At 33.1% G+C, this 20,842-nt stretch overlaps 1 protein-coding gene across 1 annotated transcript; it reads left to right on the top strand.

The window, feature by feature from the left end:
• Positions 1-14,330: 14,330 nt before the first annotated feature.
• LOC105440766 (cell wall integrity and stress response component 4-like) lies at positions 14,331-16,185 on the top strand. The gene is made up of 2 exons (XM_011671283.2): positions 14,331-14,468; positions 15,513-16,185. Exons 1-2 carry the CDS (start codon positions 14,384-14,386, stop codon positions 15,824-15,826), a joined length of 399 nt encoding a protein of 132 aa, XP_011669585.2. The 5' UTR covers positions 14,331-14,383; the 3' UTR covers positions 15,827-16,185.
• Positions 16,186-20,842: the final 4,657 nt, after the last annotated feature.

Below are 20,842 nucleotides of genomic sequence, written 5' to 3'. Positions count from 1 at the left end.
ATCCAGCTCAAAAGAGACTACAATTAGGCATCGTAGAGGTTATAGTGAACATGAAATTTACCATTTACAGAAATGTTCTTATCATACAGGTTTCAATAATTAGTATAATAATCCCCGAGTATACACTCTTAGAACTAGAAGGAAATATAGAAGTAGAATCATCCATTTTGCTTCATTGATTAAAGTATTGAAGCAAAAAAATTGGTTTGATTGTTAATGGAATTTTTGCCTTCATCAATCGAATAGTCGATTATTTAGAGATAGGCCTATGTTGATTTTTTTGAGTCTCTATTCGCTGACGTAAGATATATAAGTAAAAACAGACTTGATTTATTCAATCCAGATGTTCATAAAACACATCATGCACTAATAATTTAGTTCCAATTTGTTCATTAAATTTATTTAATGTTAAGGGATAAAATAGCAAAATACTTACAATCCGAAACTGCCGCCATTATCTTACTCTTGAAGCCGAGTATGTATGTCAGTGTCAATATACAAATGAAGTTGTATCATTACTTTAATTTATAGTTGTTCGTGTCGAAGGCATTGACATTGCCAGGAAAATACAAATAGTGAACATGATGAGTTTTACCTATTTGATTTAACTACTGTTTTGAACATTACTTTAATGCCCGCTAACTCTCTTGTGATTATTTTACAGGAAAAATGTTAGAAACTACATGTATGATGCAAGAGAAAAGAAACTAAAAGAAATCTTAGTGTCGCGATTATAGATCTGTAAGTGGTAGATAATTTAGACAGGTGTAAAAGTCATTGTAGGTTACGAATTTGAACTCTGGCCTCTAAAAGAAATTTTACAAAAAAAACTGGACACACCCAAGTATAGAATATGTACTTAGATAGAGATTGACGGGGTTTTCCCTTTCTTTGAGGACTAAGTCATGCCAGTGTTAATGGTCTAAGTGGTCTATTCATAAAGGAAATTCTTGACCCTACGAACTTTCTATTTAAATTGACTCTTCAGCAACTCTTCCGCTGAATGGCTACTGTTTGACCGATTTCGTTATTAAGTATATGTTGACTAGCTTTATTTACTTGATAAAAATCAAGACTCGGCCTACTTATAACTCAGTGAAATAATCAGATTCAAGTTCAAGGGGGGAACCTAGATAATTATTTATACTCTTGTTGTCCCTCTACTCTATTTAATTGTACATTTATCATTTTGAACACTTTTATTTAATGTTTTGTGGAAACCAATTCGATTCAATTCAATATTGTAATGATCTAAATAAAAAAATGAAATTTATTTTCATGATTATGTGGAAATAAACATGTAGAATCAGTATGGTTGTTTAATGATGTTCTACTTAATCATTAATGTAACTTTCTCTCTATTTTGAGACAGACTAGTCTATAACCCTAATCCATCTTGTTTTTATGTGTTGTTTTGAGATATATCTAATGTAATCAACCGGAATCGGTTTGTCATATACAGATTACTTTTTATATTTTAATTTTGAGTGTAACAAAAGAATGCCTAGCAAGTTGAAAAAATGTTTATCGAAGAAGATATTAATCAGTACTCAAATGATACTTCAGAATTTCCATGTATCTCACAGGTAAAAAAAGGTAGTGAAGTTACTCAATTATGTTATCATGGACAATTAATATTGAAAACAGGGGATAAAACATACTTTAATATTCATTTATTCTTTTCATGCACCGATGTTACTGAATTTTGGAGAGAACTACAGGAAGTTCTATTTGGTATATATCCCCAATAATACAGTGGATAGTAAAATCATCTATGTTATTATATTGTTCAGTAATCGATTTGTATTGCAGTGCAAAGTAATGTCTGTCAAATCTGAAATTATTATTTTTCTCGGCGTTTAAGATATTATTATAAAAAAGAGTTTATTTCTTAACGAAGCAAAAATCACCATACTTATCTTGAAAGTGAAAAAAATAATATTCGAATATTCAAAAAAGTGCATTACACATTACATATGTACTTGAGGCCTCCTTTCATGAATGTTTCGCAATATTCTTTTTAAACGTGCATTGTTTCTTTATTATTATCATTTAAGTTTTTATATATATTAGTCATCTTGCATATACTAAAAAAAAAAAACTGTTCCTTTTATATGAATGTGATCAGATGAAGTAATTTTATACTTTGATGTCTGTTTGATTGAATCACCCATGAAATGTAATCGACCAAACATGTTGTCATATGTTAATATCATATGTATGGCTTAACTTGTCAAGAAAATTTATGGGATTATAATCGCCAATGTAATAAATATAGATAATAAAATGAAATGTTTAGTGATTTTCTTTGAGCAATCATTTAAATTCCTATTTTTTTAAATTATTTTCATTTTCATTATTATTATTATTATTATTATTATTATTATTATTATTATTATTATTATCATAATCATCATTACAATTATATTTTCATTATTATTTTCTACAGCAATTTGGTGAACAATTATTCTAAGCTACATATTTGAACTCTCACACTTCCGACATAATTGATTTGTAAACTGCAAATGGACAAAAAACAAACCTTGAAAAATATGCATTCTCGTAAAGATTTTTTCCCTTTGGGTCAATTCCAAATGGTCACTAGACAAATGAATAGATATAACTGACCTCAAAGGTTGTTTGTGAAAAGTTACTTTTTATATATGCGTTGAATGCCCATTATTTGACCGATTTTTGATTAGCTTCATTTAGTAACCAAAAACCGAGATTCCTACTGGGTCAGGCTAAATGAAATAATAAAGCTCTACTTTCCTCTTCGGTATTGAGACTGACCCTAAACTTGACATCGTCTTTTCCGCCTTTTTAGTTTATTTGTTGGTACCGTTACAGGCTAATTAACACAAAATGAAACGATTGGAAATTCAATAGCTTTCAAATTGAGAAAACAACGGTTTTTGTTACTGTTTCATACAAAAACAAAATAAAACCTGTCTATATTAATACTATGTCTCCGTATTTCTTCTTGTTATTCGAATTTGTCTGACCTTAATGCGTGTTTTAGTTTAAAACTGATAGGATTATAAGAATTCTCTTTTACATTTGATTTGGTTATATTATCATGGAAAAAACAATGTTAACAGAAATGTTTATTTATACCTTAATGTTTCTGATTGCAGAAAAAGAATAATGACATTGATTAAATGAATTACAAGTAGTCTAGCAGAAGTCCGAGGACCTTTTTTTCCCCCTTTTCCCTTCTTCTTCTTCGCCGTTGCCTGTTTGTCAGAGAATATAAATGATATGATAAGTTTCACTTTTTTACCTCTTATTATCATCGAATGATCATTTTTTCTTGCTTTTGGCTAATGCAAATTATGAGCCTCCACCCACAGATGGTGGTGCTGGAGAAATTATTCATGAACTTGTATGTACCTGTTTGCCATTTCGAAACAATTTACTCTTTGTAACAAAATGGAGGTATTATTAGAGATCAAAATTATCCCAAATTAATGCCAGCTTGGCTCATGTTGAGAATTTCAAGCGTTATATTCAATTTAATTGAGAAGGAGACGAACGTTATTTCAAATTAATTGTATTTATATTTCAAGTTTTTTTTGTCCTATTTCATCATTTTAACCATGGTCAATGTCTTTCCTTGTAATATATGTGAGAAACCCGTAAAGTGTAATCAAAAAGCGCTACTTTGTACTAAATGTAACCAATGGATACATATTTCATGTGGAGATGTATCTTCCAAACAATATGATGATAAAACTGAACAGTTTCACAATTGGCAATGTACCAAATGTAGTTTCCTAGAAATGCCGCTTTGGAATGTTGAGGATATAGTAAAAGATAGAAATGTGAGCTTGAACCATACAAATTCTGTTGATATAGACATTGACTTAAATACGAATACCTGTACCTCTATAAATGACTTTCCAAAGGGTAAAGGATTGAAAATTGCACATTTAAATATTCGTAGTCTTAGAAATAAGGTGGATGATCTGCAATTATATTTGAAAGAAAATCCGTACGAAATTCTGACCTTGTCAGAAACATGGCTAAGTGAAAACATTTGTAATTCATTGTTACAAATTGATGGGTATCATTTTGAAAGACTAGATAGAGACGAAAAGGGAGGAGGAGTTGGATGTTTTATACAAAAAAATATATCATATATTAGACGACCTGATCTTGAAGACCGTGAGTTAGAAATTATGTGGCTAGAGATAAGACTACACAATCACAAACCAAAGTATCTTGGAGTTGTATATCGTCCACCTAACAGTAGAAGTGTTTTTTTCAATAACCTAGAAATTAATTTAGAAAATATATGTATGTTATCAAATGATATTGTAATATTAGGTGATTTAAATTGTAATATGTTAACTCAGAATAATCTTTCAAAGCAGATACATGATCTGAGTGACAATATGCATTTGTCTCAGCTGATAAGGACCCCGACACGTATAACCGTTAATAGTACAACCCTTATTGATCTAATTCTTGTGTCAAATAATTTGAAATCACTGGAGAGTGGCACACGGTCTATCGGTCTAAGTGATCATTTATTGATATACCTTGTATTGAAAGAAAAACCACCGCCCTCTATATGTTCTGTGAGTACCTACCGTTCATTTAGAAACTTTAATGAAATTTTTTTCAAAAATGATGTTAAAGATATAAACTGGGATAATTTGTACTTAAACAATCACAATGTTGAGAATATGTGGAATATTTTCAAATGTAAATTCAAAGACATTTGTGATCTTCATGCACCGTATGTCACAGTAAGAAAACGTTCTAGGGGGTCACCTTGGATTACCAACGAATATTTATGTATCGCAAGAGATAGGAATTATTTTAAATGCAAATTTGATAAGCACAGAACTACAGACCACTGGGAAAAGTTTAAAGAATCCAGAAATAGGGCAAATGTACTGAACAAGAAGTTAAAGAAACAATATTATAAGAATCTTTGCATTGAAAATGGTAATGATATGAAAAAATCCTGGAAAGTACTCAAAGACTTACTCCCAAAGAAAGATGTCAATTCTGATCATAAAATTCTTGTAAATGACCAAATTGGAGTAGACAAAGAAAAAGTAGCAGAATTGTTTAATGAAAGTTTCAATAATATTCAAAGCCAACTAACAGGAGCGAATGATTCTCATCTCAATATAAATGCATTGCAAACATTACCGCAAACATCACATGAATTCAAATTTACAGAGATCGAGGAATGTTTTGTATTAAAAGAACTACTCAAGCTTGATGTTTCAAAAGCAGTTGGTATTGATGATCTTCCTCCAAAGCTACTTAAAATAGCTGCCCCACATATTGTTAGAGTCTTAACAGTATTGTTCAATTGTTCATTGTCAAAAGGGTACGTTCCTCATGACTTCAAAGTTGCTAAAATAACCCCTATTCATAAAGGTGGAAACAAAATGGAATTAACTGACTACCGACCTATTTCCATTCTCCCCACAATGTCAAAGATATTTGAAAAAGCAGTGCACAATCAGATATACTCTTACTTAAACAAACATTCTTTGTTAAGTGAACGGCAATCAGGTTTTAGACCAGGGCATTCAACTCTAACATGCTTGACTGAAATAGTCGAAGGTATACTTGACAATATGGACAAAGGTCTGGTCACTGGAGCCATTTTTCTTGACCTGAAAAAGGCGTTCGACGTTATACCACATCCATTGATTATTAAGAAAATGTTATTGTATGGTATTGGGGGAGTTGAACTTGAGTGGTTCGAATCCTATCTATCTAATAGGCAACAATGTGTATTCTTGCAAGGGACTAAGAGTAATTTTCTAACTGTGAAATCAGGAATTCCACAAGGATCAATACTGGGGCCATTAATTTTCTGCCTCTATGTGAATGATATTTGTAACCTGCAACTCCATTCTAAGACAAAGATTTCCTTATATGCAGATGACACGGCAGTATTTCATCATGGAAAGGATTATAAAGTTTGTGAATACAATCTCCAAAAAGATTTTACCCGTATCTTGAAATGGCTAAAATACAATGGACTGTTTTTAAATGCAAATAAAACCAAAACAATATTATTTGGTTCCAAAAGAAAAATTCAAAATAATAATATTTGTATTCGTTACAGTGACAATGTACTCGACTCAGTCGAAAGTATGAAATATCTAGGTGTAACACTAGACAAAAGCTTAACATGGTCGTTACATGTAAAAGAAGTTGTTAAGAAAGTATCGGGTACGATTGCCTGCATTAGACGTATACGCAATTATATTTCCCGTAAGAATCTTATTACATTATACTATTCTCTTATCCTACCGCATTTAAACTACTGTAATTCAGTATGGGGAAATACTTCGAAACAAAATCTAACAAAGTTGCAAAAATTACAAAATAGATATGCACGATTAGTTCTTCGTGCCGAATATTTTACACCCCAAAATGTTTTAATGAGTAAATTGAAATGGCGGTCATTAGAGGAAAGAATTAAATATCAGAAATGCATCTTGATTTTTAAAATCATAAACGACCTATCACCACCATATCTTAATCCATGTATAAGTAAAAGACCGATATTATATTCTACTCGTTATGCTTTAAACAGTCCATTATTCATTCCAAAGTGTAAAACAAATTTTAAAACGAAAACCTTAGCGGTTTCAGGAGCTAAAATATACAATAAATTACCCTATCATATTAAAAATTGTAAGGCGCTGCAAAGTTTTAAAAAGAATGTCAAAACCTTTCAGTTTACCTTGTAAACATATTTTCACGTTAATTTGACCTTTATTTATTACATTTCATTCATCTATTTTTTTTATATTTTTTTTTCAATTTGATAGTTGTATTTTTTCCCCCTTATAATTTATTGTTAATGCGTGTTTTTCGTTACCTATGTTTAATTATTGTATATACCATGTATATTTTACCTTTGTATGTATGTTTTGAAATTCATGTTAATATTGTACGTGTTTTTTATGTGAATACAGGGCTCTCTGGGAGAGCAGGCTCAGAAATGAACTTGAATGAGACCACCCTGTTAAAATAAAACTATAATAAAAATTTAAAAAAATAAATGTACCAAATAAAAGAGCGAACCTCCGTGTACTTCAGATTAATAAGTAAAAATTATTTATTCAACTATCTACTTCAGAATAAACGAAACAATGTAGTTAAACTAATGTTATCTTTGGAAACACTATATGTTATTCTATCGAGTTTTTCGAAAAAGTCTTCTATCGGCCTGTTTTCCTTTAAAAAAAATAATTAAAAAAACTCCAGCACCTATTTAATATGTCTAATTTAGAAATAAATGTTCCACTAATGTGACAGTCGGAGAAAAACTAGAAATCATGAGCAGTAAACAGGAAAATGGATCATGAAAATGTATTGCTTATGCACAAAAGACTTATAATACAGGTTTCATGATAACAAATATGAATTTCTCAGTTGGTTGAATCATTTAATGTGATTAGTGTTACTATGTATATAGAAATGTATTTATTCAAGTTATACATAGCTCAGGCGTCGATTTCCATTTCCTATAGCATTTACTTACACAATTATAATGACCAATATTGCATATCCACTATTACCTTAACTTTGTCGTTGGTTCGTGAGCACAGACACACACGATTCCAGAATTCTAGCAGGTGGAAAATATCTTCAGTGCCGAACATAAGTTATACGCTAGAAATGTTATTGCTAGATAATTCTAATAAAATTCGTCGCCTGGCTGGCAGAATGGCGTTTGCTCAAATTTCAGGTCAATAATGAAACTTTAAGCAGAAGGGCGTTTGCACTAAATCGCCTCAAACTTTATAAAACTGACTCATTTCCGAGAAAAAAATTGTGGACGTGTTCTACTACAACATTTCTATTAGTCTTTAATGTTTTAAACCAATTTTCGGGATGGAAAGCAGTTTAAATATAAAATAAATCTTTAAATGTGAATAATTCGAAAAGTAGTTCTTGAGTCGCTTGCGAGCTAACGCCCTTCTGCCACCCGGCCGACAAAATGTCCCATCCCTGTTTCAACCATGTATCATCTCTACTATAAAATATCACTAGTATTTAAAGATTATTTTCTCAGAATAAAATTTTGATCAATGTTATGGATATGTATAATACATATCTTCCTATTTCCTAAACACATATCACGTCCCATTTGATCGTACACGTTTTCCTAACTAAACGATCCGGACCATATCGGCAAACAGTAATTCAGCCATAAAGTATGTGCATGCTGGGTGGGTTTGGTGGGTCCAGACTATGAAGTATATGGGCATGGAAAAGTTCAGGTTTGTGCATACCATACGCCGTATTTTTAATTTATGGATGTATACTTGAAAAGAAAAAAAGTTTGTTTGTATAATTTGATATTGGGAAAATGATTAACCCAACTCCCCTCGTTAAAAGAGTAAATTTCATCTTGATTTCGATACTACATGACATTACAAATAAGAATGTATTCAAACACAATTATGGCATTAATTCTCAAATATTCCTTGTTCGTTCCCACAACTTTGTTATACTTACAAATGTATTACCCTCTGGAGCCAAAAATCCTTGCTTTTGCCTGATAGGCCCCTTTCTATCTTCATTTCCAATTCTAATTTAAGTCCTTATTCATTACTTAGACATTCGCCCAAGATAAGGGTATCATTTAAGAACAATGGTGTGTAATCGTTTAGAAATACCTGATATGTTACCTAAACGGGAAGTCCACCCTGAAATTTTGTTCTTTTAGGTAAAATTAATAAAAGCAGACAATTGAGAGAAACAAATTATCAAACATTTGAACAATATCCGATTCGAATTAAATAGTTATGAAGTAGAAAGATAAGAGGATTAGGTCAGTAAGAGTTTGAGAAAAATGAATAAACATAAGCAAGTTATGAAATGTTGAAGGTGCAATCAATCAAACACAAATTGGCAACTTTGTGACGTATCTTGCGAGCCCCCTCTTATTTGCTTTGTGCTTAAAAATTTCAAAAATATATATTTTCCCCTTAAGTAAATTGTCAATCTTACATTCCCCCCTAATTATAATTATTGCAAATATGTTTTTATACAACACCTGAAGAAACAAATTCTACTCCGTCATAAATAACTAAGAATTCGAAAGTGTATGAAATTTCTGTACAGAGCGAATTGGAGAGTAGCTCGCATGATATGTCACAGTGTTGCCAATTTATGTTTCACTGATGACAACTTCAGAAATTCATAACTTTTCTATTTCTAATTGGATGACGTATGACAGAGCGCTATATAAGACCCCACTATTATTATTATTATTATTATTTAACCTTTCACTAATTTGTTACTCTCATTTTTCTACTTTTATTTTAATATACTTTATATCAGGATGGACTACTACTTTTACCCTTCATAGATATGTAATGCCTACACAACGACGTTATAACTGATGAAATATGAAGCCTTTACTCACGCCACGCCACGGCGGTCCGCGCTAGCCACGGTGTACACTGACTCATCCCTCAGACATTGAGATCTCCACTCATCACAAGCAGATTTGCTCAGCGAGTGGAGGTTACGAAACCTGAGGGACATTTGGCGAGGGCAGCGTCACTCGTTGCCGTGATCGAAAGCTAGAGGACAAGAAGAATCCCTATACAAAAATATATCCGTTAAAGTACTCCCTATATGTTTAGTACACACGCTACGAATCCCTTTGTTATGAAGTGGAAATCCATGACCCCATGCGTGTCACAATAGGTTCTCTTTTCTTTTGATACTGAATGTAGGTCGGATCACACTGTCTACTCTAATAACAATATATAAAATGGCCTTGGATCTAAGTCAAATGATTGGTCGAGAGCCGGTCACATGCCATCCGCATTTTTTTTGTTCTTCCACTAAAGTGATAGTAGACGGGTTTTTTTGTTTCAATCTAGAACACGTATACCACCGGATATGTGTTGATTTGTGATTAGATGAATAAACAAATAATGTGTTAAGATCGTAGCATATCCAAGATTTGACTGTGATTTGACATTAATTGAATGACTTTTACTATGATAAGAGGAAGAGAAAAGATCAGATTGGCTTCAAACCGAGAATAATTTTACGTCTGGTGTGGTGCCACAAAGACTCTTAGCCTATCGGACCTTTATGTCAGTCTTCAAAGTCCAACATATATCAATAATGATAATGATATCACTATTCCTAATAATGAATATTCGGCCTTATGGGTAGCAAAATTGAATGGTCTTTTCAGCCAGAGGAAAGACAACGTCCGCTTCAAAGCGGGACTAGTATTTCGACTGGCCCCATGTCATTATATCAGCACTTACTGTGATAGCTCTTCTTCTGCAGATTTCTTAATGAATATTTCTTGGTAGTGTTTTAATCAGTTATATTTTGTTACAATGTCAACATTTTCACTGTTATTATAATGTTTACACTGACAAAAAAAACCTGAAATATTTAGTTTATGTTGTATCGCTGAAATGTAATTGATTTGAATGTTGCAGAAGAAAAAGTGAATGCAGTCCAATTCAGTTCAAGTACGATTTGAAGGCGGTCGGAGCTTTTCTCCAGTCGGAAAGCCCATTATGCATCACAATTTTGATTCATTATTAATATACATTTAGGGACAGCAGGTAGAACATCTTGCAAGTTTTCAAATTGTATTGTTATTACTGCTATTCATTTCATAATCCGATCGCAGACGGATCGACCAGCATATTCCAGTCATACGAGACAATTATACACAAGGGTCGACACAGTCTGAATACAAATTAGGTTACCTTGAATAGCAAATAGTCGGTCGGTTGGAGTCGGTTTGCCTTTGTGACTGAGGCATTTGGAGACTTATAGATTTACACGACGAGAACGTGGACTGCTATAGGAGACAGCCTTTTAAGTCAATGTGACGTCCTTTTCAGGCACTTAAAAGGACGGCCTTGATTGTAAGGCCGTTGATTGTAAATTACTCTGAATGAAAGCAGAACATCAGAGAAGCAGTTAAAGTTTGAATGAAATCGGACATGATTGATTTGTAATGTTTTGTTGGGAACATGAATAAATTGAATCGAATGTAATTCATTTTTGAAGTTGTAATCACTTTAGGTCCTTAAATGAGCTGTATCGGAAATGTGTCTGTGATGTAGTGGCGGACAACTTTCGCATTTGTTCAATCTCTAGAGGCCCTATAATAATAATGATATCAACATGGGTGTCGATCCTTACGTAATACCTATTGTTCAGGGGGGGGGGGATGAATGAATAGATCATCCCCCCTGAACAATAGATATCAATTACAGATCGACACCCATGGATATCGATGATACATTTAGTGCCTAAAAGTAAGAGGTATTAAGGATAAAAACGTAAATTAATGATATATTTATACACGACAAACGGAAAAGTCATCCGCGGCTCACAGTCCCCTGACTAAACTTTCAATTCGAAATCCGCGTAGACATTTTGCAAAAACTCATAATGATCTTGTTATTAGTCCGGTTTAATTGAATCTTTCGCCATTATGTTTATCTTATTTAGCTGCTTTCATACAAATAAGCAAATTAAAAGGGTTGAATTACCCTTTAAGATGTGTATTGGGTTCGAAACATAATTACCTTGACTGGCCATGACTGATTGTTATTCCTTAATGCCATGGAAATAGCTCGGGTTCGTGTGCTATTGTCATTGTACTCATTATGCCACAGTCACACCGACACCACACTGAAAATTCACGGAACATAAGAATCACATCACATCATTTTATATATTTATTTATTTATTACTATTGTTATTATATAAATTAAATCTTGCTTTATTGATCTTTTGCATTTCTAATGAAACATGTTATAATATCAGCAATATGATGGAGTATAAAATCAAATTTGAATGAAGTTAATATACACATGTCTATTACATTAAACGAAAAGCGATGAGTGGCTAGGCCTATTACTAATACTAAGAAATTACATGAGATTACAAACAAAAAGAAATACATCAATCACCAGAAAAAAGAAGTAATATAGAAAGCAGTCACCTGGCCAAATAAAATAAAATAAAGAAATTGTAACAAACAACCTCTTGTTCCTATTGATCCCTTGATGTTATTCAATATGCCGGTCGATTTGGCAGCTTTCATGTCTAATTTGTTTTTCCTTGTGTAATGTTATGTTAAAAAAAAAATTACGGTGTGACTTCAGTTTTAGAACGGCTTCTGCAGTCAGTCCATCAGCAGTAGAAAATGGTTAAAGGGCAAATCGCGTCCCGGAACAAAGTCAATTCATTAAAAGCATAACATTATAGAAAATAGAGGAAAACGTTTTAAAAATCTTCCAAAAATAACAATTTGACTTTCATGACTGGAATCACTACAGACAAATCAGTATTTCGGTCATGAAAATGTAATCCCACGTGTACACTACTAGCCACCCCTCTCCCCTTTCCCCTATTAATCTAGATCCATTTTGTAGTTATGCATTTGTCAATTTAATTACCCATTATTACTAACTATCATTTAAAGGGGTCCACAATATTTATTGTACAAGCATTGCTTTTAAGTGGACCATTTTGTTTCCAATATGTATTGTGTAAATGATTAAAATTGATTTGTAATGTTCTGTTTGAAACATAACTAATTGAATTGAATTGAATTGAATTGAACCATTTATTTCATTTATCATTAATCATAGATTTGCTAGATGCTAATGAAGATGGTTAGGCCCTCATCTATCAAATTCTCGAATCAGATTAAGTATGCGAGTCCTGCCGCTAATGTCCTTTGGCAAGACATTAATCTACATTTGCAACACTCAACCCAAGTGATGTAAATGGGTCCCTGGCAGGAATTAATTCCTTGAGATGCTAGAGCGCCGTAATGGCAGTCGTGCCAAAGGCAGGGTAATAATCTCCCTCTGCGCATTAGAATAGTTTAAAAGATCGATGGCGCATGTCTGACGTCATTAAAAAAAACCCTCTTCATTACATTTTCAACAACCTTATAAATAATATTACTGTTATTTTTGTTTCCATTTTTATTCATCTTCAAAATGGTCTCACACACGAACCAACGCCCCCTTATTTTTAAAACGAACAAGCGAGGCCCGAATAGGTAGGTTGGTTAATTTAATTTCCGGTGATGATCAGCAATAAGAAATTTATGCCATTCGTTCAAGAAGTAAACGACCAGGGGAAAAGTACCTTTAATACAAATTGCGAAGACAATCAGAGAGACATTCAAAAGGCGACATCCAGGTTGGAGGAGGCAGGCATAATACATCAAGGATGACAATGCTATTGAATGGAAAGAATACAATAAACGGAGACGTAATTGCGGAAGATGCAACGACGTGAAAAGCAACTTCGCTGTGCCATAGACCCTATATGAATTATTTGTTTACCTTTCGAAAGAAGGTTAATTAGAAAATAATGCGCCTAGATGTTTACTTTGGGTGGTCAAATAAGAAAACTGTTCAGAATCATGGCAGACACAATGAAGGAGACATTAACGAGAATGGTAAGTTTCACATTTGCTCATTAGCTGGAATGTATTTGATTCTGTTTTTTGGATAATTCATAATTATGATTTTATTTAAATCGAACTGTATCATCAGTTTGTAAAGAAATGCGACAAAAGATTATGGTGATAAAAAAACAACAAAAACGTAATATTAAAACCTGTTACTCTCACGGTCAGTAACATAGTGAATGAAAATATTTGTTTTCAATTATTTGATAAATTCCTGTTTTCTTTGCAGTCTTACAGTCTCAGGATTCAGTACCAGCTCACTGCAGTCGTCTTCTTGATGTCATATATTGACGTCTCACGTAAGAACTCTTGTTTTCAACAGCTCTGTAAAAATGTATTATAAAGTGACTACATACGGGGAGATGTGTTCGTGTGTGTGTGTGTGTGTGTGTGTGTGTGCGTTTGCGTGTGGTCGTGTGCGTGCGTGTGTGTGTGTGCTTGTGTGTGTGTGTTGTGGGAGGGGGTAATATTCAGCAACACCAAGGAGGGGGTGGGAAATTGCAGAAAAATCCAATGTATATTAGTCATTCATCGTCATAATAACAAAAGGAAAGCAAAGTATTACAACAAAATCATCGTCATGACGGAGTGGGGAGGGTAGGGTGGGATGAAAATAGGTGTGAGGGTGTGCACATAGTGCTCATCTGTAGTTGTATTGCAGTTATAAGAAGAAACAACATTTACATTAATATTTTGTCTTATAAAACATAAGTACAATACGAAATATGATATATGCCAACGTACTAAAGCTCACTAAAGCAGGTTCAGGAGGGGCTGGCCATTTATAATATATTTTGGTCGTTAAAGGATTATTTGGACGTTCGTATTTTCATTTTAAATCTAGACGCGGCATGTCCATCCTACTGTAAGCCACTTGTTCTACCTGACGCATCTATCATTCAGATGATGGCGATGAGGATAGAGAATGGTCCACTCTTTGCCGAACTAACTGATTCACTCCAGCACTACATGTGCATACCCCCACAAGGTAAGTCTTCTTAAATGTATCCCCATTCAGTATGATCCTGCCTATAAATCTGGGGAGTGTTTCACAAAGACTAATGACGTGACTTGTAGATCCAGATCCTAGATGTCGTTGGTGCAGTCAAAAGAATTGTAGAACCATTCGTGCGTTAATGAAATCTTTGATATATTATTGTATGTTCTCTCAATATTGACCGATAATTAATGAAGTCGAACCATTAGCAAGTTTAACATACGAATTAGCAGGCGTCGGGAAAACCGCTTTAATTTTAAGAAAAAGGTCAGTAGTACATTATATCAAACAAGGTAAAACAGTCTTTAAAACAGGGCATTTATGATTTCTGCTATTTGAGGTCTTGTGTTTGTTATTTAGTCATGTGGCTCTGATTCAATGCACAAGTACCCATTGCTTCTGCGTTGAACTATAATCTATTTGTAGTTGATTTTTTTTCCCGTGTAACATTCCCTTCAGAGCAGTAATTAATATATCACATATGAGTACATGCTTATAGATCAACAAATGACAGGAAAAATAGTGGCTTCCTAGTCCTTAATACGCGGTACCAGCTAACCAGGGCAAATACAATAGTTTGAGAAACCTGTGGCAATGTACATCAATTCGTCCTTGTTTTCACGAAGAGACGGTAGTGAGGAAAGTCGTAACGCAAAGTGAATGCAATTTTTTTCTCACTATCGTCACTTTTTAAATTTTTTTTTTTTAATATGATAGGCCACTCCAAATTGTATTAAAACGAAACGGAAATTCTTTTTGCCCAATTGATCGTGAGCCCGGCAGCCACTGAGCAGTGCCAGATCGACGTTGCTCTGTCCCTTAATGTTGAACGCCAAACAAGGTAGCAACAACTCCCATCTGTTAACGTCTTTTGGTATGACGCGGCCGGGGTTCGAACCCACGACCTCCCGGCTGTGAGGCGGACGCTTTACTGACTGAGCCAACACTTCGTAAAAACAGCGACGAATTATAAAGCGATAATACTCAAATGCAGATACCACATTATTCATTCACTTCAAAATCTTTCTCTCACAGTGTCAATTGCAACATTAACAACATCTTCATCTGGCGACGATGCAGGCAGTACAGGTGTACTTACAGATGTTTCTGCACTTGATCCATCTTTACCGTCCATTCGACTACCCTCATCGGTATCCATGACAGTGACTCAAGAGACGACATCATCTACAGTAGCCTTTGGAGATCCCACATCCTCCTCCACTTCGTTGACGACGAGCAGTGGGGTTACTACGGTTGACACGCCCACGCAGGCCAGTACATCAGTAAAACCTGCTACAACTAATCCGCCCAATCCTGCTCCTAACGACAGTGAGGCTGAGGATGATTAATATTTCCATTATTCTTCATGTCGAAAAAATAACGTGAATGGTAAATGCTTGTGGTGAATGAACATTGTTTATGATCTGTCTATCTGGATAAATTCCATTATAATTATGTGTGTCAACCTCTAAAAAGATATCTATGGTAATGTCGTCGTAGACACCTCTCACCATTTAATAATATTAATATGTATTTTAAATGAGCTTAATCTCAAATGCCTGAATTTCTTCTCAGTTTTGTTTTTGTCCATCTAATTATTTTATTTTCTACATTTGATTCCTAGTATGGAAGAGAGTTATTCATATAAATATGTTCCTACAGTTACCTGTTTTTATTTGTGATAGGGGTTGTCAACACAAGCCTTGCTTTTCGCGTTTTTGCCCCTTTATATTGTATGATTTACTTTACTGATCTATAAGTTTACAATTTTTCTGATAATGAGAAGAAAGTTTCAATTTCAATACTATCATACAAATAGTACACAGCAGTGAAGGGCATCAGTAAGAATTACCCACACAAGGTACCTTTGGAACAGGCTAACACGCCCGAGGCGATAGCCGAGGGTGTTTGGACTGTTTCGAAGGTACCCAGTGTGGGTAATTTTTTACTGATGCCCGAACAAAGTGATGTGTATTATTTGTTTTATAAAATGATGTTTTATTTGTTAAAATTATGTTTTATAACATGATATTACTAATGAACGGTCATTAGTAAAATGACGTGTTAGGCAAAATAAATGCCTGGTCACATATACGCTCTCAACCAATCATTTGATTATGATCCGCTTCACCATCTTATAACTATTTATATAGCGTCATCTATCTTTTTAAACTACCAGGGGATGAGAGAACACATTCTATTATAAAAAAAATCCGGAGCATTACTAATAAGTCTTTTGAGTTTTGAGGGGAAAACTAAACCACATTATGTACCAATCCAATAACAAATTATTGTTCTTTTCTTGAAATTGGCTAAGCTTTCTGAAGTCGTATCGCGCACACCGTCCCTCTATCCTTTTAATTTATTGGGTTTTACATTTCCGTACTTCTGAGGGCAATTTGGTTAAACTGAGGTCGTGTTGTGCATGATGTAATATGTCGGTGTGATAATTTACTGTTATTCTGCTTATTTTTGTTTGATAGATTCGAATTTGGAATCTTAGTGTACATGTTCTTCTTCATTGGTCGCAGATGATCAATTAAAAACAAAACAGACTGAATACTCATTTGATAAACAGCAGTTTTCGGTAAGTTAAAAAAGTAGTTGGTATCCGATTTAAATTACATTTTTTTTTCTATTCTTGTCTAATTCCATATCTTTCATTATCCTACAAATCACCGGTGATATGCGATTTACAGGTTTCCTTTAATTTATCATTGTTATTATCATTATTAGCATAATCATAATTATTATCATGATCATTATTAGCATAATCATAATTATTATCATGATCATTATTAGCATAATCATAATTATTATCATGATCATTATTATTGTTATTATTATTATTAATATTATCATTGTTTTTATTAATACTACTATCATTATTATCATTATTATCATCTTTATCAATATCATTTTTGTTATTACTGTTCTTTAAAAAAATGATTATATTAAATTTCAATATGATGAATAGGTGTTACAAAGCCTTAAAGTAGACGCATTCTACAGATATTTCGGTACTGTTATTTGACAATTTTCTTGTAGCATTTGGCCTTAGATTATCATGATTACAGTTTAGATATGAAACCTCGTTTGCATTTTTGACTCCTTTCACGATTTTTTTTTTTTTACTTCATGTCATAACAATATTGATATATTTCACTGCTAATCATTTTTGATAATGTTATTCCATTTCTTAATGTTCCTTATTTATATTTAGGTTAATAAAAGAAGAAGAAATAGTGCATCAAATTATATATAAATCAGTCAAATCAATTAAATCAAATGTAGAGTTCTCAGATCCTAATTAATTAATTATTCAAATTTTAATTGTTCAATTCTGCTATGCAATATTATGTTATTTAAACAGAGCATTTATTGTCCTTATTCACAATATATACACATTCAAAGATGAAAATAGTTTGTAGACATGATTAAATTAGTCTTAGTTATATTGAAAATATCCTAATTCTTTGATTTTAAAAAATAGCTTGCAGCTGCAGTGGTTCCTATTTGAAGACAATTCCCATGGTTTCCAATTTCTAGATTAATTTCTTGTATCACCTAAAATTTGCAATTTGTGTGTACGCGTTTTGCCATTTACTTGGATCTGTTTTTGTTCCCACTGTCTGTATTTTGTATATGATCTTTGAATATGTAAATTCAGTATCAATTCAACCGTAAGGGTTGCGAGCATTGAATAAAATAAATCTTGAATCTTGAATACCCAACATTCTTAGAGATATCAAACTAAAAGTAAATAAAAGTAATCTCTGCTGATCAGCGTGAAATCAATGAGAAGCAGTTGGAAAGTATGCATGTTAAAGAAAGAAAGAAATAGAGAGAGAGAGAGAGAGAGAGAAAGAAAGAGAGAGAGAGAGAGAGAGAAAGATAGAGAGAATGAGTGTTGTGTGTGTGGAGGGGGTGTATGCTGGAGATATAGAACATGTAAAAGCCGGGAAGAATGAATTGAATGATTGTCTGAGGATAATTAAGTGAATGTTTGCAATCCCTCATTTTCTTCGGAAGCATGAAATAATAGAGAGTGCGTTTTATAGAGAATATATATATATATATACATGTAGATATAAAAAATGGTTATGAATGAATAAACAAATATTTTTGTTATGACTACAAAATAATTTTCATTTGTAGTTTCATCTACATAACCACCGCTAAACACATTTCAAGATAGAACATTATGTACGTGTATTCACATAGAGAATAAGTTCGGATAATTTTTTCCCGATTCTTCACCTCTTTCATCAATGTATCCGTCCTTCTCTTGGAGCACTGATTTGACTTATCGGAGTCGTATTTTTTTTTAAACAATATATTTCATGAATATATTGTTTATCCTAATTGATCACCAGTCTCCTCAACACGCTTAATATTCTCAAAGTATGAGTGTCAAATATTGTACTTAGAAGATTTCTTTATACATATTTCCATCAATGATCTTTTTAAAAGGTTTATGTTTCTTACGTTGTTTATGTGCAAGTTAAAATTGCGACTAGATAAAAATAATACTAATTATAGCAATCATCTTCAAGCATTTTGGTAACCATTCATATCAATTATGGTATTGAGAGCCTAGATGCATCATTCTGAAGTAATGAACTTGGAAAGAAAAGGTACATTATTTAACTTGTGTATTGATTTCCATTTGACAAAAATATTTTCCTTTAATGGATCAATAACCTTGCTACTTTAATTTCCGGTAACGTGCAAGATGAGGTAATTAACTCTATTCTTTGGGTGAGACCAGACAGAATGGGAGAGAGTACGAGAGAGAGAGAGATAGAGAGAGAGAGAGAGGGGTTGACACGCAACCTCTCTATAGACAAAGGAGGTAATTATTCAGAGAAACCAATGATGAATGAGGATGGCATCACTTTTTTCAAAGACGGTATCTACATTGGCAGATGTCCGCAATTAAAAGAAAATTGTCTGCAGATGTAATGACCATTATGAGATGGAGTTCAACCGGAAGTGAGGGTCAATTCGGACATGATATAGAACCCAGAGATCTTTGAAAGGGTGACATATACCCGGATAATTGCCAGCCACCGTCGTACTTAAACGGTCTTCTACAATAAGTGTGGACAGTTTTCAAGACGTTTTAAAGATGGTAAGAGTGCTTTTACTTTCATTCTTGTGAAAATCATTAAAATTGTATTGTAAAATGATTTTTTTTTTATTTGTAAAATTGGTTTATTCGGATTGAGTAATCTTGTATGTTTGTAATGGTTAGCATGATCAAAGCTGAATCTCGATAAAACGGTTTGTACGATCCCCAAAATATCAAGACATATGCCTTCAAATGCCTTTATATTCTAAATATGACTTGTAACAGAAAAATGGGGGCCTAATTTGTATGCCTAATGTTTGTGTACTCCAACATATAACTTTCTGTGTACAGAGTGCTTGTTACTTTTACCAAGACTGGACTGAATTCTTATCATTTTGATGATTCCAGAACCTTGCAGTACACATCAATAATGTTATGCAACATGGTCAAATGTTCCGATCGATTCGCTTCTTTCACAATGCAATTTAATGACCAGAACTCAACTTTATCTTTAAGTGACATTTTGCCATCAAATTTTAGGTGAATTTGTGACTCCCAATATTACAGAGGGGCTTTAAATACATTCCCAATAACTTGGCTTTTATTCACCTTTAGAAAGTTCGTAATTCATCGCCTACGACACATTAATTAATTCGATTCACACTAAAAATATTTTCATAGCGCAAGTCTTTCGTTATGTTCAATTCAGGCGATGATAATGCTTTCAGCATGTATGGACAAAACATCGATTGGCCATGATAAATACTATGGGCCATATTTTCCTGGTAGTTTTACCATAGCTTTGCTTCATATACATAATTTTTTTACTTCAATCTTTCATTTACTGACAGTCCACCCTCGTGTCTTCGTACCAGCTCACGGTGTTCATGTTACTGATTGCGTACATTGACATTACACGTAATTATTTGCCTTAATTTTTTGTTTACTCCTTGTCACCCAAGTTCACTTCGATCTACATCTGCTCCGTTTTTCCTCATTCTTAATTCCAGAAAAAAAACTGGGTTCATTATTTTTTTCAACCCGTTGTCCTACGTCTATAGAAAGAACTCCCTGCATGTCTGATAAATAATACTTTGCTCTAAAAAAACACAACTCTACGATTCATAATTTTACCAGCACCTTGTATCCTCTAAAATAGGCGCTATATAAATCCCATATCATTATCATAATTATCATCATTATCATAATAAATTGTAAATATAATCATCATTATTATTATCACTATTATAATAATAATGAAGATGATTATTATTATCATTATTATATCATT

This window comes from Strongylocentrotus purpuratus, unplaced genomic scaffold (genome assembly GCF_000002235.5).
Source record: "Strongylocentrotus purpuratus isolate Spur 01 unplaced genomic scaffold, Spur_5.0 spur5_scaffold_9, whole genome shotgun sequence".
In the NCBI taxonomy this organism is placed as follows: Eukaryota; Metazoa; Echinodermata; class Echinoidea; order Camarodonta; family Strongylocentrotidae; genus Strongylocentrotus; species Strongylocentrotus purpuratus.
Note: the sequence above shows the minus strand (reverse complement) of the source record. Positions and strands in the feature narration are given on the sequence as shown.

Bases quoted from the DNA above. Each gene is read 5' to 3' on its own strand.
- LOC105440766 (XM_011671283.2), top strand. From the start codon at position 14,384: ATGATGGCGATGAGGATAGAGAATGGTCCACTCTTTGCCGAACTAACT. The intron at 14,469-15,512 runs GTAAGTCTTCTT...TTTCTCTCACAG, and splicing joins CATGTGCATACCCCCACAAG to TGTCAATTGCAACATTAACA.